Here is a 27,818-nt window from a genome sequence, read left to right on the forward strand (position 1 = left end):
GCTTGAAGCCGAGACATTTACATATTAACCCTGGATTGCATCATTTTACATACCTTTGGGGCAGTTTACCAGTCCTTAGGTACAATTTTGCTATAAATGCAACCTCAAGTAAAAATTGCTTTAGTTGCAAAGTAAGAGCTAGGGCTGTCAGCAGCAATTTGGTTTCAAAGTAGAAATCTAAAAACCTCATTTACTGGTTCGGCTTTGATAGAGTTCGAGGGAAGGGGGATCCCTGCACCCCGTGATTACACAGCTGACTGCAACAGTAACTCACATTAAAAGAAACCTCAACCAATTCCAGTTTCATGTAACTTTTTATTAAAATAGCATTTATAACTGATACATGTCGGCAGGTATTCTTTCTTTTCCAAAAAGAGCATAGTGGAAGGGCCCCAGGCAGGGGAACATGGCTGCCTGCCAGCAGAACCGACCAGGTCAGACTGGGAAACAGCGTCTGTGGGGGGTGACAGCCCCAGACAAAAGCCAGTTAAGAAGAGTGCTGTGTGTCACCTTCTACAGGGATTTTAGTTTGTTGTGGGTTTGGTTTTGGGTTTTTTTTTTTTTTTAAAACGGGACATCTAATGCCACTTTACACAGTCTTTCTCTAGGAACTATAAAAATTCATGACATTCTTGTTTTTGCTGTAAAAAACCCTGATGGTGGTCTGAATGTATTTTTAAAGCTCCTGACAGTACTTCAGGAAGATCTGGGGTGGTGGGAAACATTGGGTGAGGACTGACACTCCGGTCAGAGACGCTCAGAGGACTCGCCTGGGGCAGCTGTTACAGAGAATCAGGACAGCTGGGCGCTGCAGACCAGGTGATGCAATTTTTCAGCCTCGGGTTAGTAAAGGCACATACTGCATAACTGCTGCTTGAGTAGTGTGCGTAGCGCTGGAGGAGGTGCATCGTCATCACCAATGGAGAGAAAAAGACTCATCCGGAAGAAAACCAGATGATTGTCAGCAGGAGAGCGAGCCACAACGACGCCACTGCAGCTACGCTTTACCAGCCAACACTTCCTCGGATCCTCTGCGTTGGGAGCTGACGGGGCATTTCATCGATCGGGTGAAGAATAAGGAGTCCCATTCTTGGTTGCTGGGAACCCACAAAGGGCAATGTCATCGTCCCCAGGTCCACACACATCAACCATCATCTGTCAGAATGCCGGTGCCTAGCTTACGCATCAGGAAAGACTCGCACGTTCCCTCTGGGATTTCATCTAGTGGTATAGAGTTACTTTTAAAACTGCATGGGTAACTAATCTTAAAAAATATTCTAAAATGGCCACATTTAAAATTTGGAGTTAACTTACCATGTACAACAAACCAAACAAAAGCAATAGTTATGGAATTACAGGGTCACATTTTAATTCCTGAATTTTACAGTTCAGCATTAATATCACCACATGTATACAAATGGTGTAAAACAAGTACAGTGGTATTTTTAATACAAAATAAACTTCTGTTTTTATGGAAAAAAACTATACTTCATATCTACACAGACAGCCCATCTTTTTCCAAACAATAGCTAAAATTAAAATTAACTACAAAAATCTCCAAAACAGAGAAACTGCTTCAGTTTAAACTATTCCAGGAGAAATGGACCCATGACACATATTACAAGAGTGATCTATGTGGTGGATTGCAGCTGGTTTCATATTTTGACATTTCAGACACATTAATTTCCCCTCACTTCATCATGATCTCAGATCACGTATGGGCAAACTAACATTAAAATATTTACAGTTCGCTTGCTGCTCTTGAAAACAAAACCTGGATCGTTTGCCTCTATCAACTCGCCCTCAACTCACCTATTTTTTCACTGTTTGCTTACCTACTACGTGGAATGTGCTTTTATTTTTTAAGAAAGCAGCTTTCGTATTACACCCAGATGCAGGTGCTGCTCGTTGATTCTGCCTCAAAGACCAGTGTTCTGTTAGAAGTAATTCCATCTTGGTCCAAAGGGACTGTGGTGCTAAAGCACTGCTGAATTCATCACTATGAAAAACCTGTTAGTGTTTCTTATTACCACCTCAATTATGCAATTTAAACTTGCCAACAGGAACATGGCTTGCTGCTCCAGGAAGAGGCAGCCTGTTTAACAAGACAAAGCGATTCAAATTCGGTATCTTCCACCAGGCGAAGCCAAGAGCTGTTCGGGTGTGCTGCGTACAGCACTGCTTGGAGAGATTTTTGGAAGCAATCGTTCCTCGGCATGGGTATTACTGGAGGTCTAACTGAAAAAACGAGCAAAACCATCCATTTTGAATCCAGCTTCCATTTTCTCCTCTTGAACAATACAAATGAAAACTTATTTTTAACTGTTTTAAACAACTCAACATGCACTATAACTGCAGTGTCCCTCCCTCCAACCATGAGAAATGCGATTTAATTGGTAATAAATGGTCCCAAAATCTGGATTGTTCTTATGCAAACAGTTAGTTTTCCCTTAAAATTTTTTTTAAAAGAGGCGTTGCTAAAAGAACACAACTGACAGCACCATTACAAACTCAACATTACCGGGTTCAAAATTTAAACTTGATATTTTTTTCTTTCCTTGTTCTGTTAAACACTGGGTAAACCCTGCAATATTTTTTAAAAAAAAGTGTTTACCATACCTTTCCCTCCCCCTGCCCTCCCGACACCTGAGACTTTCCTTGCTGAGAAGCCATCATCCAGGTTCTGTGAATACTAACCCACTTTTTTTTTTTTTGATTTTTAATTTTTTTGACAGCCTGAATGGCAGACTCCTTACTAGAAAGATATTAAGTTCCTTGGAAGCTTTGTGTTTACAGAACTAACCCTTTCTAGCTGACAGACTGAGTTTCTTTTGCTACTCCTTGTATTATCTTATATACTCTTGGGAGAAAGCTTTCTGAATCAGGTCCTTTTTAGCTCTTAAAACAGTTGCAGCATTTGAAACCCCGTAATAAAAAGTTTTTATTCCAAAGTTTTGGTTTCATTTATGAACCCAGACGAGGTCTTTTCCTTGGAGATGTCTCCTCCTCTTCATCATCATCTTCATCATCAGGATAATCCACTAGGCCAACTAGACTTCCCTGCCAATTTAAAAAAAAAAAATCAAAAAAAAATCTCACATTGAAAAAAATACCCAGGAATGTGCAATTTTAGTACATAACCCCCAGCCAACTTGCCCGGGACACAGGAGCCTGCAGCAGGCGGCTTCTGGTGATGCCTTTTTTCATTCAAAGACCCATTAGTCTTGAGGATGTTTTTGAACCTCAAGGTTTAAAAAGCACTGGAACTGCCTTGCTCCACTGGATCTGGCCTCAGAATTATTACTTACTGTACTCCAGCTCCTTAAAAACATTCATCAATTCCCCAGTGGGGGGGGGGCACTCAGATAATTGAGAAAAAAACCAATCTCATATCACACACACAGAGCAGCACCTGGCCAGGTAATACTGAGGAGTGGGAACAGCTACATTAGGCAGAAGATGTGAGATTAAACCGTGCCCACCAGATTACCAACAGACTCCGGTCCCACCTAGTATTTCCTTAAATCTTCCCCCAAACTAGTAAGGGTTTAACTAGACAGAGCTTGGATTAATTTACACATAAATAAGCTACCCTGCCTAGGGGCTAATGCTAACCTTAGTACCCCGTAACAACCAGTAAAGTCTCGTGACATGCTCTGCTGTCCCAAGTGAGGACAGCAGCTTTTGTACATGTTCTCCCACCTTCGCGGCTGTCACCGCTGTGGTCAGGGTTGTGTTCTTTGAAGAGGAGCCATTGGAGCTTGCTGGTGATGTCTGAGCTGCCACGGATTTACTGTTTGCACCGTTTGCACCATTGGCTGCGCTGGCTGAGTGGGAAAAAGTGAATTTGAATCCCCCAGCTGAAGTCCTTTTTGGAAGATTCTCTTTGTCTTCACTCTCCTTAGCTGAGGGACAAACATTTTCATACTTGAGTATCAGCTGTACAACATGGAGTACAATCCACATCACAGCATAATCACAGGGCAAAAGGCACCTTTTTTTTTTTTTTTTAAATTCAGTTTAAAATCAACAGCTCGCTTACCGACCTCATCCAAACCACACCAGCATTCAAACTGGGAATGGCACAGCTGCTGCAGACATCGCTCACTCAGCGCACATAAGTACATGTGAAGTTTTGCTTTTGAATGTCATTTAAACTGAATGCACGCTTGGAGCCATTTAACTCATTATTTTAATCCTAAACTAGCTTGCAAAGACACGTTAGGAATTCTTTACTTAATTAGATGGAACACCCTTACTCCTGCTTATGAGAAGGAGCACAGGCAAATGGTTTGTTTCCATGATACTCCACATATCTGGCACAGAGCACTTCCAGTGCTGACAAGCTGAAATTGAGTAAATACCTTTTTTAGTTTCCATAAATTTTTCATAGCTATCTGGAAAATCATCCTCCTGTTTTGACTTCTCAACCGGAGGTACAACAGCTTCACCTTCTTCCTCTTCATCTTCATTGAACCACATTTCTTCATCCTCCTCTAAGGCTCTTGCATCTCTGCGAAATCTATTGCTACGCAATATAGATGGAACACTGTAAGAGACACACGACAAGTGATTCAAGTTTTGCCTGCCGTTTCCGACTCAGTCAGGATCAGAAATGGCTTCTGACACTTTAGCGTGAATTCAGGGCATTCAAGAAGGCAGTCCAGCACCATCCCCGGTTCTGCCATTAATGTAAACTTCACCAAAACCCCAGGTGACAGTAAGGCAGACTAAACCCTAACTCTGAATGACTGAAGAAGATTTTGCTCTTCATAAGATGAGTTTTCTGAATGTAACATTTAATATACTGTCAAATACAAAGTGTACCAGAGCAGGCCACAAGGGAAGTCAGACGAGGTTTACTCTAAAGTAAAGAAGTTTTCATCAAGAATGAAAAACCACCCCAATCCCAGCCTTCTACTTTGAAAAAGAAAAGCCCTCTAGGAAAGAAAAAAAACAGGCTGCAGTAAGAAAAGACTACATAACGGCATTCAATGGAAGTCTCTGGGTCATATACATACACTGGGTCGTACCTGTTCAGTTTCTGGTTTTGTCGGTCTTTTTCTTGCTCGTATTTTGTCTTCAGTCCCTTGAATGTCTGAACATATTCAATAGATTCAAGTGCATTATAAAAGTTTTCAACTATATGTGCAATAAGGGACTTAATATCTTCCTGCATAAGAACAAAACAGGGTTTCAGTCTCAAATATGAACATGCAGAAGTTCAGAAAGCTTTAGAGTTTAAAGTAACCGATTCATTATCCAGAGTCAAAACATTGTAAAAAGCAAATGTGAAATAATCAGATTTTTCCTTAATAATAGCTGAAATATAGAAATAACTATTGAATTTCCCATATAAATGGACAATATACTCAGTACTGTCCCTATATTTGTGATAATTCAATTAAACCGTGACATTTGCTATCAAGGATTAAGCCTTCTTGAAAAAACCAGGAGCACAGCTGTGCCCTGCTCTCCCCACAAGTTTTAGCGCTCATTCTAGTCCTCAATAATGACAGCAGCAACCGCAGGATGAGGTACCTTTTGGTCAGTCACCCTCTAACGAGTCTCACCATATCAGGCAAATCTTAACTTTCATACCATGCTGGCAAAAGTCACCTTTTCTTGTTGGAAAAGACAGCAGCTACAATATCCTATGGCTAAAAACTGCCCTCGATGTTTGCAGGCCACAGAGGTTCCCTCAGAAGACTCCCACCCAATTAAGGTATTCGCAGCGAGTAGCTCAGGAGCCATTTCAAGTCCTTGTTTTCCACCCCAGCAATACAGACACCTGGGTGCTCCTGCCTGTCTTGCCCACATACACGTTGCTCCTACAAACGCTGCTGGTGGAAAAGCTCCTGATCCAAAGCTGACACTGGCCAAGAAAGCATGTGTGTAGGATTTTGAAGGACAATGATGATTCAAATCTATGGTCAAATTAGTCTCATTTAGATGCAATAATATCCAGATTTACATATAACATTTCACTTAATTCCTCACTTTGAAGTTGGGCCAGAAACAACGCATTCAACCACTAAGAAGAATTTCATCTACAGGACACTTCTACACAGACTCAGGTGTAACTAGGGCCAACTCATGCTCTGTGATGGGATGATCAAGTAGGTCAAGCAAGAGGCAGCTTACCAGCTCCTTTCTATTTGGGTATTTATCTACAAGATTTTTAGTTTCTGATTTTAAGTAGTAACACGTTATTTTAAGTAAAGATTTGCATTTTGTATTTCTACCTGAGGTGCCACATGCATGTAAGAGCTGAAGCAGCTGCTTAACTTACCACTCTGATGAATTCAAACAGCTCAATCACAGCAGAGTTGAGCAGATTGTACCTCGTTCCATTATCCAACAGAGCATTTATAACTGGTTCAAACAGGTTTCCCTTGGTGATATATCGGTTATAAAATTCATCTTTTAGGCCAATTATCCTCCTCATAAAGCGAAGAGCACCTATATGAAGAAAGAAATTCAAGAATTTAGTAACTACATGTCAGGGTTCCAATCTGCTTCTCTTGGAAAGAACTGAAAAAACTGATGTAACTGAGAGGAAGATGCACCCCCAAACCAGGAGCATTAGAAAGCACTTTCTGAAAGTTCAGAAGAAACACGTGCTGGCAGGTAACCCTGCTTGCATTCTCTGACCTTCCTGGGGACTGAATGTGAGCAGGGTCCATCTATTTCTTTTTGCAATACAGCAGCAATGAACTTCAGCACATGCTAAGTTAAACTATGAGCTCATTCCTCTGCTTTTCTGTGACCACCTCCCAGAACCAGCCCCTCTTTAAATACCATGGCTCACAAAATTTCATTCCCTCTCCACAAGGAGCACCAGATTTATGATGTTACTAAGCAATGAAACTATTTCCATTTAAATGAGGTTAAGACAGCTGATCACAAATGATCCTTACTGTCAGAAAGACTTGAAAGGATCACTGTGGACTTCAAAAGATACAATTCTCCTGCCACCAAAAACTGCATTGGCCTACATGAACAGACCTCTGCTACCTTTTTTCCAAAATTACTTAACAGCTAGGCAGTAATAAATAGGAAATTCACGTGAATTTTGAATTTAAGTGTACACTTTTACTCATACACATTCCACACAGCACATACAAAGCCTTGAAGAAGGAAATCACAATAGCTCCATACTCACACAAGGCCAGAAACGTGTGTTTTGAATTCATTAAGACCAGTACTCTTCTTAGCAAATCTTTGTTCATAATGTAATTCTTGATGTGATACGTGTGGTGTTCCACACAAAATGTAAGCAGCTCCAAAATTAAGGCAAGTAGTTGAGCCGTTTGATAATTATCTACAAGAAGAATTAATGCCTTAAGTTATGCCAAAAACCAAACAAACCAACAGAAGTACTAGAATGCAATAAATAACCACCAAGCTCAGTTGCTGTCACAGTTCCTGACACATTTCTAGTGGTACACTAGAAGCTGGACATAGGGTCAGAACAAAACAACAAATTTGGCTTTTTTTTTTTTTCCTCTCTTTTTTTTCCCCTCAGTCACAAAAATGCCCCTGAATTGTCAGCGGGACTTCTTCCCTTCTTCCCCCATCAGCAAGTTACTGGTTACAGCAATCCAGACTAAGAGTATGTAGTTAAAAAGAAGAAAGCCAGTCAGATCTATAGTCATGTGAACCTAATTAGCAATGTCTTTTCATAATGGTCCAAAAAGAAGCCTGCACAGACAAAAATCCAAACTCTGAAAGCTCAGCTGTGTGTCTTTAGTACATATTCTGCTAACAATGACTTAAACTTTCATTAGCAAGGTAGACTAGGGGAAAAAAAAGAAGTGAAACCCAGTAACTCAAAAGCAGACGAAAATGTTCCTTCAGCTTCCTGTCATCTCAAGTGAAGCAAAGCATCTACTTCAATAAAAAGTATTTAAATAAATAAAGTATGGACATATCTAACTTACTTTTTTTTTTTTCTTTTTGAATAAAACCACCATACACGGCATACAAGTCAAGTTTCAAAACTCAAGTTCAATTAAAACTTACCAGGACAAATTGTATTACTCTTAGTAGACCCAACTACTGCATCTGATAAATGGAGGGAAAAAAAAAAAAATTAAAAAAAAAAAATCAGAAAAAGGTTTTCAAAGCACTCTAAATATTTAACAGGTGGGGTAAACAATCAAATCTACCTGCTGTTCAAACTTTTCATCAAATCAAAAGTTTCTGTACGCTATAAACACACAGCAAGATGTGTGTCAGATGAGATTTCTGTATTCAATTCACATGGCAAAGTTTAAATTCAACTAGGTAAAACCAGGTAATCTAATACTTGGGAATTATTCCTGCCTAGACTAAAAGAAAGTGCTTATTCTAAATTTTTCAAATAATGTTACAAAATGAGTACTACAGATATTCCACATGTTTTATTTTTGTATGAAATGCATAAAACATTCTTTTTTTTTAACAATATAAGAAGATGGGTAAGACGAAAGAAATGTTTTCACCAAATACGGACTGGTTTGATTTAATCTCTTGAAAGAGTACTCAGAAAAAAGTCTGGCTCAAGAGGCTGTAATGATGTTAAATTTCTGTTTGTAAAGCACCGGAGTCAAACTAGCAAGTGTTACTTGCTGCGCCAAACATAGATTTCCAATTCTTTTACTGTTACCAGGAAAAAACTAAAAACCAAACAAGCGAAAGGGGTACTAAGTTGTATTTTTTGAAGAGATTTCTTTCAGCATTTCAGTACTACAGCCAAGTGAAAACTAGGCTGCGGAGTTAATCACCTGAGCACACCCAATGCCTGGAATCACGTAACCACTGGTGCATGTCACAGCAGTTTCATAAACTTTTAGAAGGTGGTACCTGTGAGCTAAAGACACTCTCTGCTTTACAGCAAATATTCTTTAAAGTTATACTAGTAAAACTAGTATACAATAAACAACACACATCAGGGAGATACGTATTTTACAAAGCACAGCACAGAGATACGTTAGCATTCAAAGCTGCAAGAAAGGGTTACTGAAACTTCTGGCCACAGAACCCCTGTCACTGGGGGAACAATGCTTTTCAGCAAGCATGTTCCCAGCTCGCATCTCGGGATTATCGCTGTTACCAGGACTGGAAGTCAGTTGAAAACATCACAAGACTTAAAGGAGGGGAAAAAAAAAAAAAGAAAATTATCATTACCTTTTTCACATTTATCTTCTGATGTATTAGCCAGAAGCGGTGCAGTAAGAACATGCATACAATGGTTGTAGAAGAAATTGAGAAATTCACTTTTTTCTGTTTTCTAAAACAAAAATAACTTTATTAAATACTGGCATTTGTATATAACCTTCTAAATAAGAAAGAGTAGTAACATAAGAAACAGCCTACGAAAAATTCTATCGACTCCTTCAGGTCTGCCTGGGTCTTTCTGGTTGGGCCTGTAACATTGCCTTAACTCAAGGAAGATCTATTTATTTACTTTGGGAAAAGACAGGTGAGACCTCAAACCAATCCAGCTATTGTGAAAAAAATCCCCACCGTTGATGCAAATATATACTGAAAATACATCAGTGGCCCAAAGTGCTTGACAAAATTTGCTTAAACCATTCTTAAATGCAGTAATTTTATCCCTAACAACCTGCAAACCTTTTTACACCAAAGAAGAAGTATCATCTGGTCCATTTCACTACATCCTATATAATACACGTGTACCAACACATGAGCAGGATTACAATGTGTTTTCTTAAATGGCCCACGCATTAAATTACACATACATTGTACTTTGGTTTGGACTCAGAATGTCAGCAGCTAAGAGAAAGGAAAGATCCAAGTTTTAAAGCAAATTTCTACAAACTTCCTATTCTTGCTTTGACATCTAAACACATGTGTACAATTCGGAATTCAAGAATAAATATAAATCCTTTAGTATGGCACCAGTTTGATGAAGTTGCATCTTCATTGCGCCACTGGTATTAAAACACTGCTTTGGTTTCACGCAGACTCTACTGGACTCTCTTCTTTCAGTATTTTGCATCCAGCTAGCAGGAGTTATCACCAGACTAGTGCTATTTCACTGAAGCATGGGACTGCCTGGTTTTGCACATTGGTACTTGTGCAATCAAAAGTTAACGGAAATTTTACTTTTTTTTCTTAGCTTGTTTAAAGTCAGTATCAGACCACACAGAACACTCAAAAAAGAAAATATCTTATTATTATCCTCTGACCACAGTAACAGCAATAGAGAATATCAGGTTTTTAATTTTGCTGAGACAGTAAAGTGTCTTTACCCCTTTGTATTTTCTTACATTAGCTGTGGCCAACATATTCTCTGGATCTATCAGAGTACGCAAAAGCCCCATTAACTGAACAGCTCCCCCAAGTTCAGGATCAGTATCGCAGATCATCTGCTCAATGACCACATTGATGAGGAGGATATCCTGCAAAAAAAGCCCAAACAAACAAATCACAAAACATTAGACACAGTTTCAACAGTGGAATGGTTACCCTAGCTTCCATATTAGATTTCTTTTTTTTTTTTTCTTTTTTTTTTCAAATTGAAGAGAAACAGAAAAATTGAGAGTTGCATTTGGACACTGGAGTTCCGTCAAGCACAACCCTCTGCACCTAAATCACTGTTAGGCAGACGTGCAGTCTTATTACTGCAAACACGTGGAACACCAATAAGCTCGGGAATTTCTGTATTTTAAATCTACTTTTTGCTCTGTTTTATAGTATCTACATTTTTGGGCTAAGTGTATCCCAGATTCTGGAGAGGTTTGTTTTGCTGGGTTTTCTTCCTGTTCGCTCCAAAACTAGTATATTCAACAAACCCCCAAACACTTTTACTTACATCGTCACTCTGCTGGGCCTCTTGCATTACAAATTCTCGGACCATGGATGGACTGAATTCTACTAAGTAAGAAAATATATCTGTAGCAGCAGATCTAACTTGCAGATCATCCATTCCCTAATAAAAAAGAGATCAATTTATTAGAGTAAATCAAGTTTTGTATATATTATTAAGTAAAGCTGCAAAGAATAAAGAGTTAAAACTTTTGAGAACATTTTATTACAAAAGTTTCTATGAGAAATGCAGTTACACAGTTACAGAAAAAAAAAACCCCACCACAGAGCAAAATCTTTTCCCCAGTATTTCCCTCCTTTGAAAAGAATGCAAGGATTTCTGTGAATTTGATAGCTCTAATTGAGGCAGGAAACATATATATGGATATATGGTGCTACTTGCTAAAGTATCTAAGATGCAAATATTCTGTACCTGTTAGCCACGGTTTATTGATTTTGTACAAAAGGACGAACTGTACAAATCAATTTGTACAAAACCTTCTGTACTTACTTACAGGCAACAAGAATTAATAATTTTCCTTAAGGTACACCATTTTCTCTGATAACATTACAATTTCTAAGCCTAAAATATTACTGTAACAGGAACTATCTGGACACCTGGAAAAGAATAATGAGATTAGGGTTCCTTTAATCACTGAACATCTATGTGACTTTTATGTTTCTGTAACAGTCAATGCCCTTTTTTAAGTTCACAGGTTGTTATTGCAGAATATAAAAACCCTTGAATTTATCGTTTCCGAGTAACAGCAGTACTGACATATGAATTGCAATGGTCAGGCAGCAACAGCTGCTTCAACTGAAGGAGTGAAAAAAAATTGTTTTCACATTGCTGATTAAGAGATTAATCTGCTTTATACCTCTGAAAAGACAGGATTACGTGACCTTTTGGATAGGAACAAGCTAACAGTTCAAGATTATCTAAAAATACTTCCCTGGCACTGTTCCAACAACAACAACAGAAAAAAAATAATCAAGCTGCCACATGAAAAACAGTATCTTCCAATTTTTACACTGTTGTCAAAGGGACTGCATTTACCACAGACTTCTCTGTCACGCAAAGTAAAAATAATAATAGCAATAAAGTCAGGCTACTTCAGAAAACTGGACATCTTTTGGATTCTGAACATTGCAATAAGCTTCAACTTTCAGCAGAGCAAAGCTGTCCCGTCAAACCTACATAAAGGTGCTGAGCGGATCTGAAAAGCTGGTTAATTGGCTGTGGGTTTTTAAAATTTTATTAAAGTCAGCTTTAAGTTTTCACTTACCATTACAATTTCAAGAGCTGGAAGAATTCCCAATTTTGCCAAAGTTTTGAAAAATGCATCTCTGTTCTGAGGCTGTAACGTCTGAGAAAACGCGCAGAACTCCTTGAAAAAGTTAACCTATTGTATTGGAAAAAATAATTTAAGGTGTATTTGATGCAGAAAACTCTCAAAATAAGAAACTGTCGCTATTTGTATCAGTTTGTGTACCAGCTGGTATGTGCCTTCCTAGACAATGTATTTTTCTAGTTCTCTCTCCTCCAACTTTCAACATCAACAAAAGAAAGCACAAGAAAGTAAAAACAAACAAACAAACAAAAATTCAGAGGTTGAAATTAATCTCAGAAAGAAATACAGTCACCTCGTAGCTATTTTATCACACCAAGCATACAAAGGATTTATACCCCTGCCCGGCATGCCTTTTGTTTGAAAGAACAAAGATGCTTCCCTTGCAGAAAGCAAGATTTAACAAGGCAATCTAAGCTGATAAATAATAGTATCAATTAAAGGACTACACAAAATCCTGTCATAGGACTTAAAAGATCTTTCTGAATGAGTAAAGTACAGCAAAAAAAGCAGTGCTTATATGACAAATCTAAGTGATATGGTACGTTGAAGAGTATTTGGAAGAAAGTACACCCTTAAGTCTAGGATATCAGCTTAGTGCTAGTACTTTCTCAATAATAAAAAAAATATTTTGAACAAATAAATCAGAGCTTACCTTGCAAGAAATATTTTTCTACTGAGTATATAAATGAAGACTGAGCTACACCAGAAATTATTCCAGGGTTACAGAAATACCTCAATGACTGTGGAACTAGCAGAACGGTTACAATATTTCTACTTGATCTCTGCAGCATAAAGGATTCAAAGAACCACCAAGACCACTGACTTACCAATTCACATCGTTTGTCATCATCTGTAGCTTCATCTGTTAATTGTGCAAAAACTTCAGATAGAAATTTCTCGTCTTCCTACATAACACATAAGAAGAATACGACTTACACAATGCCTCTAAAAAGTTAAACCACCAATCTTTATTGGAGCCCACACTGTAGAAAGTCAAACTTAATTTGAGCTTAACTACGATGCTTAATTACAAAGAAAAACCCATTCATTACTAGATTTGGTAGATAACAGGTTTTTTTCCTTTTTTCTCTGCACCTCCGTTATTTTACCACAAACAAGGGAAATGCAAGAGTATACATTCGGAAGGACTGTTTCCAGTGTACTGTTTCAGTACTCACTCTGTGCAGCGGAAGCAGGTCGAGGAGACCAGAGCCACAACATGTGAAGGCAAGCATTGATGATCGTTACTAAACTTGCCTTCTGAACGCCTAGTCTCTAAAGAACGTGTTGTTTCCTTTCTGTCTCTGCCATGCCACCCCCCTCTGCCCTGCCCCACATACTCAGTGTATGATTTGGCACACCCCCCCATGCATCAGAATTACAGAACACGTGTGTCTCTGTGCCAGGTTCCCTCCCTGCACCGTCCAGGGAGACGGCCCATACAGGTCCACGCTAGAAGCTGACTCTCGATAAGACAAGCTCCCCCCGGCTTGTGGAAGTTCAGCTTTCCCAATCTGGGAAACTTTTTTTTGAGTACTATTTGCTCTTCCTATTCAGATCCTCTACTACCAAGAGATTTACTTCCAAGTATATATAGGACAACATTTCACTTCTCATAAGCATTTCAGTTACACCATTGCTTAACACTCAAGAGGTACAAGAAAACCAGAGTGAACATCATCATCTCTCAACTGTTTAGACACCTCCTGCTGTCTCTGTACATCGATTTCATTTCTCAGCAGTCCTTCACATGGAAAATAGTGTTGGCATCCTCTCAAATCAAATGTCTGCGTTAGCTTTTAAATACCATATAAATCTTAAAGCAAATAGTAACATTATGCTATAGCATTACAAAATTATGCATCACTGTACTGATTCAACTCTAAACTTTACTCAAGCATTGAACAAGCACAAACAGAACAGCAGCATTCCAATAAATATACATAAACATTACATTGCATAATGTAGAGGGTGCTTGCTTCTCTTATTATTCCATGTGCTGTCACTAAAGATCTGTGTGCTTTATTAGGCTAACATACAGAATTTTTAGAGCTACAGGAACGCCAGCCAAAGGCTCACAATATTTTCCTGAAAATTTTAAGACGCAGGGAAAGAAGTGCTTTACAAACAAATGATACCCGGAATCAACACCTGACAGAGTGCAACATACGCAGACTTAGTAGTTTATTCTAAGCTTTGCTGGCTTTAACAGCTCAATTAAGCCTGTTAAAAACAAAAACGAAACCAAAAAACTACCTCAATCAACAACAGATAGGCTAGAAAATCGCCACTACAGAACACTTGGCAACAGAAGATCTCTCGCTTGTATATGGCTGCCGCACAGTCTAGTCCTGATGTCCTAAAGCACAGGCTGAATCTAGGTTTGTTTTCCATGCTCGCTCAGTTTCCCATGTGGCTGCCCTTCATCGACAGCAGCACTGGGATGTAGTGCTTCGCCGCACGTAGAAAGGAGCTTTGCTGCCGTAGCAAGCACAATCTGTTACTCCTATAAACTGCATTCGCTGAGGGAGCTTTGCCAGTGTATTTAGGGTAACAAGACTTCTAACATGTTCACCAAACCCAAAGGAGCTTTAGAGTTCCTGTGCCACAACAAAAAGCTGATTTACACCAGAGGACTACGAAAACAGCCCTGAACATGAGGTCCATACTACCACGTAATTTTCCTCAAGTGTGCTATCACTAACATCTCTTCCATGTGTGCTGCCTTCTTAGTTTGTAATCCTCAAGGCAGCTCAGAGGAGGCAAGAAACAACATTATTTGTAAATAATCACCATGCATGTCTCAATTACAGTCTTTATAACAGACAGGCAAACCTATGTGCCATATACTTTCTCTACGATGGCAAAGACGGCAGCAACAGAGTAGCAAAGAACTATCAGATGATTTCAGACATTTCTTCAAAGAGTACTAAAGATAACAGTAAATGAAGAGTTTTCTGTTAAGGCACAATTAAATATTTAGTACAGTAAAGCCTAAATGAAAAATAAAGAACTTTACAGAGTTAAAAATCTCTAAACAGAAACAGCACTGTGGCCTCAGCAGAATACTACTGAACTTATTTTTAGTTTTAGAGAAGTAATATATGCAAAAGAATAGAAAGGGAAAATGTATTTAACACAAAGTCATTAATTTTGCGAGCGGGCTTTACTTTTGTTTCTTTCTCCTATTCAACCAGAAAGAAGAAAGTAGAAAGAAGCCCAAAAGCTTATTCATGTAATTCTCTGTAATTATGTAGTTTTGATTTTTTTTTCCCGGTCCTCTATTGCATTCTTTAGAACTATTCCTCATGGTTATATTATTTCTCCAGTACCCCTCTCTTTCCACAGTTTTAACTACTGTCCCCTTCTCCTAGATATATCTTCCTATTTCATAGAGATTATCCACACTCAAAACCAACAGGTTTGTGATGTTCTGCTTTACACAAATGTACATTTTTCTAAGGACACGGATCAGAAAGAGTAAAACCACTTTGGTACCCATTAGTTTGCACAACAAAACACGAACTGAAAATATCAAAATATGATGAAGTTCACACACAGCTCTTTACCAAGGCTCCTTCCATGGTCCAGCTTGGTTGTCACACCCAACTGCTTTTAAGCCTGCTTCTGACTATGAAGTACACAGTAAGTTTTTGGATATACTAACATGTTGGTTATTAATTATTACTTCTGGGTATCAGCATGAAAAAAAAACAAACCAAGGAATCACTTACTTTATACTACAACATGAACATGTGAAATTAGTACTGTAAAGTAATAGTAGTATAACAGGAATAATTCCAAACACGTTCTTCAGAATCACAGATTTAGATTTTGTATAAAGATGTCACAAATATCCCTGATATATACCACAAAAAGTTGCTTGTTCCCTACCTATACAAAACCAGCTCAAAATGTGTATGTTGCTTGTGAATCAAGAAGAACTTTTAACTGTTTACAACCCATTAAAAAATATTAATATACTCACCTGAAATGTACCATTTTTAAAATATAAAATAACAGGTATCAGAAATAAGGTGAAGCATTCGAAACATTATGCAAATGAAGGCGTGTATGATTAACTTACACAGTGTTAAAGAGCTGTGATCGATTTTGAAACTACAGCTAGAGGTACCCATACACAATCCATCTATACTATATTAAAACCCACTTACCTGCAACATACTGACAATCTCAACTTTGTTGAAGAAAATAAAGGAAGTGAGGGTAGAAAGAAAATTCTCTTCAAAAACAGATGGTGTCGGCAAGATGATGTCCTGAATATACTGTACCCTGTAAGTCTGGTGAATTTTTTGCCTGAGTTCAGAGTCTGTTATAGGAATAACCTCCTTAAATTTTGCTGTTTTGGTCAAGAACTCCCTGTGCCGTTTTGGCTGAGCCAAAGAAGGATCATACTCAAGGCATCCAACAACATCCATAATACACTCATCAGAAAACATCACCTCAAACAGAGTTGCTTTGTTGAGGAACAAAATTCCTCTAATAATTTCATACAAATGATGTAAGCCTTCGGTGTTCTCTAAATTCTCGCAGACTTGGAAAAGCTGTAATAGTTTTTTAATATAGCCTTCATTCTCCAAGGCCAGTGCTAGCTTTTCTCTACGGATGGGTGAGGAGAGAACAGAGGTAACTAGGTCAGCAATCTCTTCAAGTTTGTTGAGTTCACAAGTAGGAAGGTCGATCAAAGGACTAGTTTCAGGCATTTCTTCTATGTGTTCCTCTTCCGACTCAATAAGGTCCTGTGTGACTTCCACGGAAGGATCCTTACCTTGAACCTAAGAAGAGAGCATGCACAATTAGTCTCATCCCAAAACATACATAAAAATCAAGTCAGTAACTGAAATAACATGTGCATAAGCACTTTTATTCCTTCAACTGTCTGGAAAACATCCAGCCGTGCACAGGAGTAAGTTTGCTGCCTCTAAATTCTACAGTCACTGCCCATTATCCTCAATAGCACATTTGTCAACAAATCAAATCAAACCAAACCAAACCCTAACAGCATCTGCGCAATCAAAAAGTCTGAATCACCTTGGACACAAGCACAAAATATAAAAAGAAAGGAATGGTGTAACAAAACCTTCTTTCAGTATCTCAAACAGAAGGGTATGTAGCCTTAAACTCGTAGTAAGAGCCCACAGCTACATATTAAGTGATTAAAGCTCCACGTTAAGTGAAACACAACAAAAAGACCAAGAACAATGGCAGGAAAACGTCACAAATACCAAAATTGAAACAGAAAAGAGGTTTTGTGTCCCACTCTGTGCTTTCCTTCCGCTTTGTCTGTCCCTCTAACTCCTTTCCCCAGTCTTCTCCTACATCCTATACTTTTTTCCTTGCCCCCACTGATCCAGCTCTAGAATTCGTAACCTCCTGTTGTTAACTCCCCTACTAAGGACCACCTGTTACGCAGCAGTCTCAAAGGACAAAGCAGGAAGAGTCTGATGAAAGAGCCTAAGGCTAACGGTCTACATCGATGACATGAAGACCTCCCTCTCACACGGGTCATCAGCTCAGCCCCAATTGAAAACCTGGACTATTTATTAGACACATCCACTAGTGGTTCCTTTTAACAACAGTACTTCAGAACTGGCCGAGAAGACATTATACCCCAAAACATGCTAAGATTAAGAATGTGTCTAAATTGCCTGGTTTGTCAAAGGAAACCGCTAGGAAATCTAAGTTTTATGTTTCTTTAGTTAGCAGCTTTATATTGCATCACCTCAAAATCTGAGAAGGTTATGACAAATGCCAACACGAAAGCCCAAGTTTCTTCTTTTAAGTACACACAGATACAACTCCATTGACTTGTTACTTCCAGAGTGGAAACTGTAAGATCTAAACTGTTTCATAATAAAACAATGAAGAACGAAATATCCATAAGACATAGATAGTCATTAAGACTCAGGTCTTGATGAAAAAAATATCACTGACATTTCTGAGCTCATAAAGCAATGGCACCACTTTGTCTCTCACAGTGAAAGACCCAGCTCCTTACGCATTACAACACATTTTCAGTTCCACTGCACTTCAACAAGACAGCTTCCTAAGGCTGCCTGGGAGAAGGACAATTAAAATGTGGAACTCTGGCATTCCCCTTTTTAACAAAAACCAGCCAACCAACAAATGCACACTAAAACACCTAGCACCTGAGTTTCATCATGATATTGATTTTTCAAAAGCGTGAAAATCAATTATGAAAACAACAACTAGTGGTCTAAATTGTGGCAACTTAAGATCTTACACAGAAAATAATGACGAGTATGACCTTATTTTACAAGTAGGTTTAAAAATTACAGCACAAATACATGAAGTGACAGAAGAGACTGAAACATCTGGAAGAAACAGAATATTTAAAGTTAACTGTACCTGGCAGATTTTTTCCCAAATTTCATCACAGCCAGCTTTCTCTTGAAAACTCAGTGCTAAATCATAGTTTTCTGCTTCTGACCAAACAATCAGGGTGTCCTGTTTAAGACAAAAACAAACAAACAAAATGTTTCTGAAACAGGTCTACACTGCATATTAATCTCTACTCCGTTAAGTCATATGTCTAAAGAAGAAATAATTTTAATTAAAGTTACACCTGTCAAAAAAAGAACATAAGACACTAAAATAATAAATTACCTGTTCTGCCATAAGGGACATCACCTTTCTTTTTTGCTATTTTATGACCACTACCTTATATTTAAATATACTTTTTTCATATCCAAAACATTTATAATGGCATTTTTCTGCAACATACTTCTGAGCCGACAGTCTTGAAAAGGGAACGCACACATTGTAGGAGATTAAGAAAACCTGCAATATAACGATTTAAGTCTTTTCATATTTAATATAGTAGAAACAAAACCCCCAAGATTACAGTGTTTCCTCCTAAGGAAGGGTTTAATACAGCCTTAGAAGTGTAAGACAGAATGCCTAACTAATGCTAAAATACTGTTTTCTGAATTAAAAGACATACAGCCTGAATAATATAAACCCCCTAAGTTCTTACTAAAGTTACAAACATCTTGCCAACAGGCATTTTCATTTGAGCAATTCTTTTTCTCCATTACTATTGCCTCTATCAATTCAACCTGTGCACTTGCACCGTGTATCTGGAAGACTCACTGGAATTTCTAAATCAACTGAAAAGGTTTTTTAATGAGGTTTTATTAGAACACTTGCTGATGTTTTGTACAAAATGTAAGCCTGTGCCTCAACACTCCAGTATATAGTTCAGCATCCTAGAGTAAACTCACCTTCATGTTAAAATGTTCAAACTGAACTGCTCCCTGCTAACTTTGCAGTACATTTGATAAGATCCAGCAAAACAGTTCAACATTCTGCCAAGTTTGTTGACTTTAAACACCAGCAAGCCCTTGCTCAATGGTCCATAAAGAAACTTCCCACATTTACAAAGGTCAATATTCACCGCACAGCTTATCAAGGCTTGTAAGTCTTTACCTTATGCATCACTTTTATTGTAAACAAAATATTCAAAGCAATACCTTTAAGCTTAGCAACCAAACCAAACAAGTATCTGACCGGCTTACAGATACCTGATACACGAAACTTCAGGGGCAACAAGAAACAGACGCTGGCACTGCCCCCTCACATCTTTACCCCAAAAATACTTCTTGGTTCCCTTTGTGCATCAAATGCCAGGAACCGATGGAGCCGATTGATTACTAGCTGCAAGGTGTTCACTGTGCAACAAGGCCAATCCATGACATGGTATCACACAACTACCCAGTCACCATCCTTCATGTATCTGCCAAGGACAGAGGGACAAAAACATAACCAATATCAAGTGATCATCGCTACTCTTGAAACTACAGCCAGTAACCATTCCTTAACAGTTTTGAATCAAAATCAGATTAGTTTAGATGATTTAAACAGGCCTTTGTTAATGCAGTTATCTGGGCTTACAGAGGTCACGGAGCACTCGTAAGTATCTCCACTGGCAGATGCAAGGGACAGGACAAGCAGCTGGCATGGGACAGCAGGTAAACTCTTCCACTGGCACAGCTATCTGAAAACACACCTCTGTCTCAACAAATACAGCTTACCAGCTGCTACAATTACCACTCCGGAACACAAATGAAACTCAGCATCGCTGATATGCCATTAATTCTTCAGTTCATCTGTACAGTAACCTCAATCTCTCAATATCCATATGTACTCGCATGTTTTGGGGGCTTTGTCTTTTTTTTTTTTTTCCTTAAAAAAAAGTTTAGCATAACATCTTTTTCATTAGAGTTGTTTATTTACACTACAGTGCCCTACATTACACTTGCACTTTTGTCCTATAGTTTTGTTACAAACACTAATAGGTGGTCTCCCTGCTTTTGGGCTCCAATTCACGTGCACAAATGGTACAGTAGCTTCATAGAGCTGACACGGTTTCTGCTCACAGCTGCCCCCACTCATCGACAGCTCACCGACAGCTGAACCTCTATGTTTATATGTGTCACTTTTAGAGTGAACAGTTGAACTGAGCTTCAAGGAAGAAATAATAATTGTCAAATGCAGGCACTGAAAAGTCTGGTCAGCTCCCTGATCTGGTTCTCTTTTAGAGATTATTCAAAACCCAAGAATTCTTCAGTACAATTCTATGGCCATTACAGAACTCACTATCTGAAATGTTTATCTTGAAACATTCTGTGAAATTACTGATGCCCTCACACTCAAGATCAATATGCTTCCAGGTAAGCTGAGACTCACAGATGCCTCAGTGAACAAAGAAGGACACAGACATAGAAGTCCTATTCATAGCCCAGAAGAGATACAGTGCAGTAACTCTGATGATTGCATGTATCCATACACTACTCAAAAATTTTTGTGAGAATTCTGGAGTTACTGAATGGCACTCGTTACAATCTGTACTGCCCACACAAAGCAGGAGTTACGTAAGTTTCTCCAAAAACATTTCTGAAAGACTGATAGTTTCATCAGAAAATAACTGTCCAATACCAATATAAAATCTACTCATCTGGTGGACGCTTCTTGCACGACCTAAGACAACCCACAAAGACCACACACAGACATCTTCCAGGCCTAGCTGCTGCAAGAGACTACCACTCCCACCTGTGATGCTGTTCCGTCAACAAGCAACAGTAATGTTCCTTAATTCACTCAAACACAATACAAACACAAACAAAAGAAAAGATTAATGCAGAACAACAATTTGAACTAAGAGAGTAGTTCAAACCTCTCCTCGGTGTTGGTACTGGTTTGCACAATGTCTGCTACTCCACTCTGGCCCCTCAACCCCCCTGTGCCAGCACAAGCATGCTGTATGGTGAACCAGACACGTGAACACACGCTCACAAAAGTTAATCCAGCAAGAAGAGGTGTTTCAACTCAATCAGTTCCTACATTTAACCTGTCACACAGTAACAAGACTACTCATGCTGGCATGACAGAAGAGAGAAGCAGCCCCCTGGCAACTGCTCAGGCTGGCTTTAACAGCACCCCTGCAAATGTGTCAAATTCTGGCCTCAAGTAACTAAAGTAAAACGATTCTGCCTCAAGCAAATTGCTCTGTTGTCACATGAGTGATGGCAACTGTGCAAAAGACAGTATTTGCACACATTCCTCATCTCAGATCTGAAAAGGGATGGAGTGCGCCTAAAGGAAAGTTAACATCAGATGGTAGCGTTCACAGCAAGGATTTCTGTAGCAGTTTAAAGTCTTACTACAGTCATGCAACTGAAAATTACTACCCTTGTAAGCGAGCCAGAGGAACAAAGCACACGAAGGATCCATCTGATTTCCCGCTGAAGACACATTCTTCTGCCAGTTTTGCCAGGGAACAGTAACCTCAAGCAGAGGGTGGAACAACAAATGGGTGTGGTAACAACTTTTTAAACTGCTATTGCTAGAGCCTCCCTTTGGCCAGTATGGCATGACCAGTGGAGGCATGTAACTCTGGATCTAAAGCTCTTCAGCCTCTCGTGTTTGTTGCATATGTGCAATTAGAGATTCTTTTCCATTGTATCTGAGTAGCCTGGCACCTATGTCCAACTCAAGTCCTATTTCTTTGGAGAAAGAGGTCATGATTATAGCATGTCTAACACCCTGACAAGCACTGCAAGAAAGCTAGTGACCACAAACAGGATTCGAGAAGGCAGATAACAGGTCTGCCCTGTTTACAGTTAGTCAAGTTATAGTACTACCTAGCACAAACGGTGTAATACTGGGAATCACAGACTGATGGTACAGCAACTAAGAATCAGTTGGTTTTCTTTTTCCACAGAATATTGTTATGCAAATCACAATTTAAGCAATAATTATCTTGTAAGTCCATTCAAGTAATTTATATGAAGACAGATGTGCAGGCAGGGCATGTTTCCTTTCCATCAAGCTGCACCATCTTGCAGCCTTCCCCCAACCCAAGATGATCAGCACCATAATGAAAATCTGCAATTGAACTCCCGCAAGTGGAAGGCAGAGCTCTCCTCCACACTGCCATTCACCTACAAGCATCTGCCCTGGGCAGGTCAGTACAGCCTCCAAGTCTTTGGGCTACCAGTGTAACAGACTTCAACGTTCAAGAAGGAACGCTGAGGAAAGACCACCTCTCCATCTCTGGTTAACCAAAACATTTCGCCTAAATCTTTCAACCATTTTTAAAACGGATCTGTTCCTGAGACACCCAGTTTTGAACACTTTTAGCAATGAGACTAAAATCTCACAAACTGAGAAAAGCATGGGAATGCTACGTTAAGGTCTGCTTTTTGCTACTCCTCTCAGAAGGAAGCACATAAAACTTGAGGACAAAGCTCTGTCAACTAAATGCTGTATGATTTCAGAGGTTAGACAAACCTAGAACCTGTCTCTGGAAATTATGAATCATTATACCACTTCAAAAAAACCCCCCAAACTTCTTCAAAAGTGAACAATGAAGCAAACACTTTCAGCCACAAGGACACAAAAGTGTTAGAATCAGTAATAAAAGTAAACCAAAATAAACCTCAGCCTAAGTTTTTCAAAATAACCTACAAAGACTTCCACAGAAAAACGACAATAAAAACTACTTATCTCTTGAAACTTTGTTACCAGTTAAGTAAAGAAGGCTTTCAAATAATCAATTGTATGAAGTTTCAGAAAAGAGGCTGCAAAAGGAAGCATTTTAAAACAGCAACATAACCTGCATTTGCATTTCATTATGTACTAGTTCCCTGTACTAAACAGGAAGCAGTTCAAGGCTCTTTCAGAACTCTGCAGAGCTCCATAAAGACTGTCCTCCTTCCTCAGCGTGGCCCACATACGGAAAGCCTACGACTGTCATACACCTGACTAAAACCACCAGTATCTCATGACTGAGAAGTGGAAGCCACCAAAACCAGAGCTTTCTGAAAAGCTAGGCCCAAGATTCCAACTCGCTCCTGACCATAAGTGAGCCAACCTGTGCTGAAAAGCTAACAAAGTCTCTGCTCAAATTCAAACCAAACCACACAAAATCCTTAAAGATTTGTTTCTTCATGATTTACAAAGAACAAAATTACTGTTTTGTAGTACTGAAACACTTCTGGATACCATAACGATGAAGAGCAGTATAAAACACTGAACAAAAGGAACAGAGAATCTACTGTAGAACAAAGGAATAGACAGGAAAAAAACCAAACAGTAATAACCATGAGAAACGATGTAGGCAGAGACACCAAAAATTATGCAGAAAAAAGCAAAAGCAGAAGAGATTTAGTAAGCTGAATTTTTAGTGGATAAACAAAAATGACCTATTAACATAGCTCCCAACTGTTTTACTCCTTTGTTTTGTAGAAGGCTTACCCCTAGGAAAGACAACCGTGCAAGTACTTAGGACAGCAGAAGTTTTCAAGGCTTAAAACAAAATCCAAACAGCAAGAATGAAAGAAGTCTCACGAAAATTCCTTCATGTTATTTCCAGAATAAGAACTCAAGAAGTAAATACGCTGTAACAGAGACAGTCAAAGTTTCACCTTCCTAATGCGGCAATTATTTCATACAGCCTGGGACAGGAGACAGAAGTTACACATACACATTTCTATCTGTTCTTCCTGTAATCAGTTCAATGTTTATCCAGACTACGTATATTCTCCTCAAAGCGTGAAGTCCAGAAGAGTTTTTTTAGGAGACCTACATTTTAATTTCTGGAATGTGAAATATCATAGCACCTGCAGACTTCTAAACAAGTTTTTCACCTCTATGAAAAACACCATCAACAATTCCATGTCGTCACGTCCCTGTCCTTTTTTTCTGAAAAACGCAATTACTTTGAGCATAAAACAATTTCTCAGCATCAGTAATCAGAAAAACTAAAGCTTAGCAGTAATACTTGCCTGCTGTTTTTGATATGCAGTATTTGGATTTATCTTCGATTCTAACAGTAGTGAACCTGAAAAAGGTATGAAGAGATATTTACTGAACTTCACAAAATAAACGTCTCCATGCACCTTACAACAACCGCCCATGTGCCAGCCAACAGACGCTGAATTTAATCTGTATCTTACAGAAAGTCCACGAGAACCATTTTCTTTAAACTTAATTCCCTAAAATAAACCAAGACAAAATTCAAAGAAATATCCATATGAAAATGGGTTTTTTCCTCCAATTTAGACCAAAACTCTCTGTAGTGCTGTTTTTTCTTCTGGAACCTGGTGTGACAACTAGTTTGTTCAAAGGCCAGTTCGCAAACCTGTACAAATTTGCATCAGGTAACATGCTACCCAGCATAAATATGTTTTTACCCACTGAAGCCATGTGGGCCATTTGCTTTGATTTCCTTCAACCACCCTTCAGAAGTGAATAATCTAGATACTATAAACCCAGGGACTTAATCTTGTGTATGCAAGTAGTGTATGTATCCTGGCAACAGCTCCAGAGTAATTTATACCAGTCTTCAATGGTTTATTTAGCACATTAACACCTGTCGGCTGACAGTGGTGAGCACGTACCCTCCCCTATCCAAAAGAGACCCTTAAGGTGACTTTAAAGCACAGTAAAACATGAGGAATGCCATACAACTCGAATACCATCAGCGAACTTCTAGGGAAAAAAACCAAGCAAACCAGCAACTTTTTATAGTAGCAAGAAGGGGAGGGAAAGGGCACTTCAAAAGTGAGCAAAATTATCTTGAAAGCGAACAAGATGTCGTCACACATAGTGTCTCTATTCAGCCAAAAGAGGTGCAGCCAGCTACGGTAACTGGAAGGGGGAAAACCTAGGGCCACGGTGGTAACCACTGCTGCAGCTTATCGGGGGAAGGAAACTTTGAACGGAGCCGCAAGCTAAAGGAAAGACACGGAAAAAAATAATAATCCTCTGGGGTCTTTCCTGCTAAACGCGGGGAGTAGAAAGACAGCAGCAGCCAAGCCCGGCGGCGGCGGGTGTCAGCCCCGGCGAGCAGGGCGGCGAGAAACGCCGGGGCCAGGCAGCGGGGACCGGTGCCGCGGGAAGCGAGGGGAGGAGGCCCGGGCCAGGGCGGCGGCGGGCGGCCTAGGCCTCCGCGCAGCCCCGGCCACGCTCTCACCGTCCGACTCGGCGCGCACCAGCAGCGACATCCCCTTCAGCCGCTCCACGTAGGTGGAGGAGACGTGCCCGGTGCCCCTGTCGTCCCATTGCCGATCCTCGTTGAGGGTGTAGACCTTCACCCGCCGACGGGTGTCCGACATGGTGCAGCCCCGGCCTGGGGCCTCCGCGCCGGCCCCGGGCCCAGGCCCGGGCCCGCTCCGCCTCCGGGGGGCGATGGAGCGAGGGCGCGGGGAGGAAGCGGGGCCGCCGGGCCGCTCAGGGGCACCGCGGAGCCTTTAACGCGCCGCTTTTCATGGCTCCCCGACGGCGAGAGAGCGACGCCGCGCCCCGGCTCAGGCCCTCGCTGGCGCCGCTCCGCCGCCTCAGCAGCTACCGCAGTGCCGCCGCCATCTTGTAACCCGACTCTCGCCGCCTTTCTCTTCCTCCCAGCCCGGCCACGGGCTCCCCTCGCAGGGGCTACGGCGGCCGGCAGCTGCCGCCGCGCCGCCGACGGGACGGCGGCCGCGGGCGGGGCGGGACAAGGCGGGGCAGGGCCCGCCCGCAGCCCCTCGCTCCCCCCGGTAGTGTTCCGGCAGAGAGGGAGAAGGCAGGAGCAGGACGGCGCCTGCCTTGAGTCACATGTGTGTACTCGCATTCCTCAGCCGTGGGATGCCTACAGCTTCTGGTAGACGCATGAGCAATTTCACCCGTTAAAAAAAAAAGAGCTTAAAATTTATATACATATTTTTACAAGTCTCTCCGAAGAGCTGGTACCAGCATGGACAAAGCAGCCCCCTTGGCACACGTGGAAAGGGCCACCACCGTGACACAAAGCGACAGGCAAGATCCACATGCACACCAGGGTAAGTTTTAGAACCAGCCCCTGCAGTAATAATGCAGCCTGCGGCAGACACAGGGCCTAGAGTTGAAGTTTTGAAAGAAAAGATTTCTCTCCCCTCACAAAATTGCAACAAGGTTATTCTGTGGCATCTCCTTTAGCTACTCTAAGGCTTTACCACAGCAGGGCACATGACAACACCTATACCATAATGGGCATTTTGGTGCACGTTCCCATGCTTTGTACAGCTGTACACAAGGCTCAAAAGCTAAACAGAAGTTGAAGCTGTTCTGTGAACCTTCTCAACAAGAGAAATATGCTTAATTACACTGTACAATTTAAGACCACTTGCCAGGCATTGTAAATCTTAAGTTTCCCATACTAAAAGCCAGCTACGCATTTCCTCTGTACTAAGAGTAATAATAAAAACTCATTGCATTTCAGTGGTCGCATGGGAATAGGCGAATGACCCACAAGCATGCAAGAAGTCAAGCTGTGTGAAACAGCAGGGACTTTGGGAAGGAGGGGAAGCTTGAAAGTGTCTCAGAACAAAATGTTTCAGGATCCGAAGGGGAAGGGAGACGGGAGGGCAAGTGCTCCCCAGGCCAGGGTGTGTCTCATTCCTAGACAAAGCAAGACTGTTGTAGCTCTTGCCTACTGATGAAAGCAGTTAAACCGGTATAGCTCTTTCTTACAAGTCTGGCATTTCTCTTGTGTAAGTTCAATCTTGTTCCAGATAAAAGGAAAGAAAGTTTACTACAGAATACGCCACTGTAAGTAACTGTGCAACTCTTACATACATTAGAAAACCATTTAGAAAGTTTACATCTATGTAACATTTAATTGTCAGCTTTTGCTGACATTCATTGTAACAGGCCTTCTTAAGTAAGGTTTACTGCCATTCAGCACACCGAGTACGTGACAGCCACTGATCATTGCTTAGTACAGCAATCGATCAGCTGCACAGATGTAGCTAAACAGCTGAAAAGTCTTTTACATTCCTTAAGAGGCAGCCTCATCCATCTGAGGACTGGTCAGCCTGCTTATTTAACATCTGCAGAAAAAAACACCTCTAAGGAGGTTAAGAGAAGCGCCCTTAATGGGGTTCTGTGGATCTAGAGTTCAAGCTCTTTTCATCTTTAACAGGGGCCATTGAAGACACACAATCATGAGTTTTGTTTGCAGAAGATGGCAACTGTAAGATGCACCTCTGAGAATTACCACATATGCTTATCTTTAGCTGTGTACAGTATAGGAACATACTTCAGGATATGTATCCATAATGATGCACATAAGTCAGTAACTGTATGAGA

General features: G+C 40.2%; 1 protein-coding gene across 3 annotated transcripts; it reads right to left on the reverse strand.

Annotated features, from left to right (window-relative positions):
• Window positions 1-301: 301 nt before the first annotated feature.
• Window positions 302-25,828, reverse strand: PPP4R3B (protein phosphatase 4 regulatory subunit 3B). 3 transcript variants are annotated; one of them, XM_086482276.1, is made up of 16 exons: window positions 25,687-25,828; window positions 24,497-24,552; window positions 18,558-18,656; window positions 16,343-16,963; window positions 12,995-13,072; window positions 12,102-12,218; window positions 10,823-10,939; window positions 10,278-10,409; window positions 9,172-9,274; window positions 8,026-8,067; window positions 7,166-7,324; window positions 6,293-6,462; window positions 5,034-5,173; window positions 4,365-4,549; window positions 3,703-3,905; window positions 302-3,060 (listed from the first exon to the last, which is right to left on the reverse strand). In XM_086482276.1, the coding sequence occupies exons 1-16, from the start codon at window positions 25,826-25,828 to the stop codon at window positions 2,965-2,967; spliced, it is 2,460 nt and encodes an 819-aa protein (XP_086338402.1). In that variant the 3' UTR covers window positions 302-2,964. The 3 variants fall into 3 exon arrangements, with proteins under 3 accessions (XP_086338402.1, XP_086338403.1, XP_086338404.1); XM_086482277.1 differs by having other exon boundaries at window positions 10,260-10,409; XM_086482278.1 differs by lacking the exon at window positions 7,166-7,324.
• Between the last annotated feature and the right edge of the window lie 1,990 nt (window positions 25,829-27,818).

This window comes from Leptosomus discolor, chromosome 2 (genome assembly GCF_034619465.1).
Source record: "Leptosomus discolor isolate bLepDis1 chromosome 2, bLepDis1.hap2, whole genome shotgun sequence".
Taxonomy (NCBI): domain Eukaryota; kingdom Metazoa; phylum Chordata; class Aves; order Leptosomiformes; family Leptosomidae; genus Leptosomus; species Leptosomus discolor.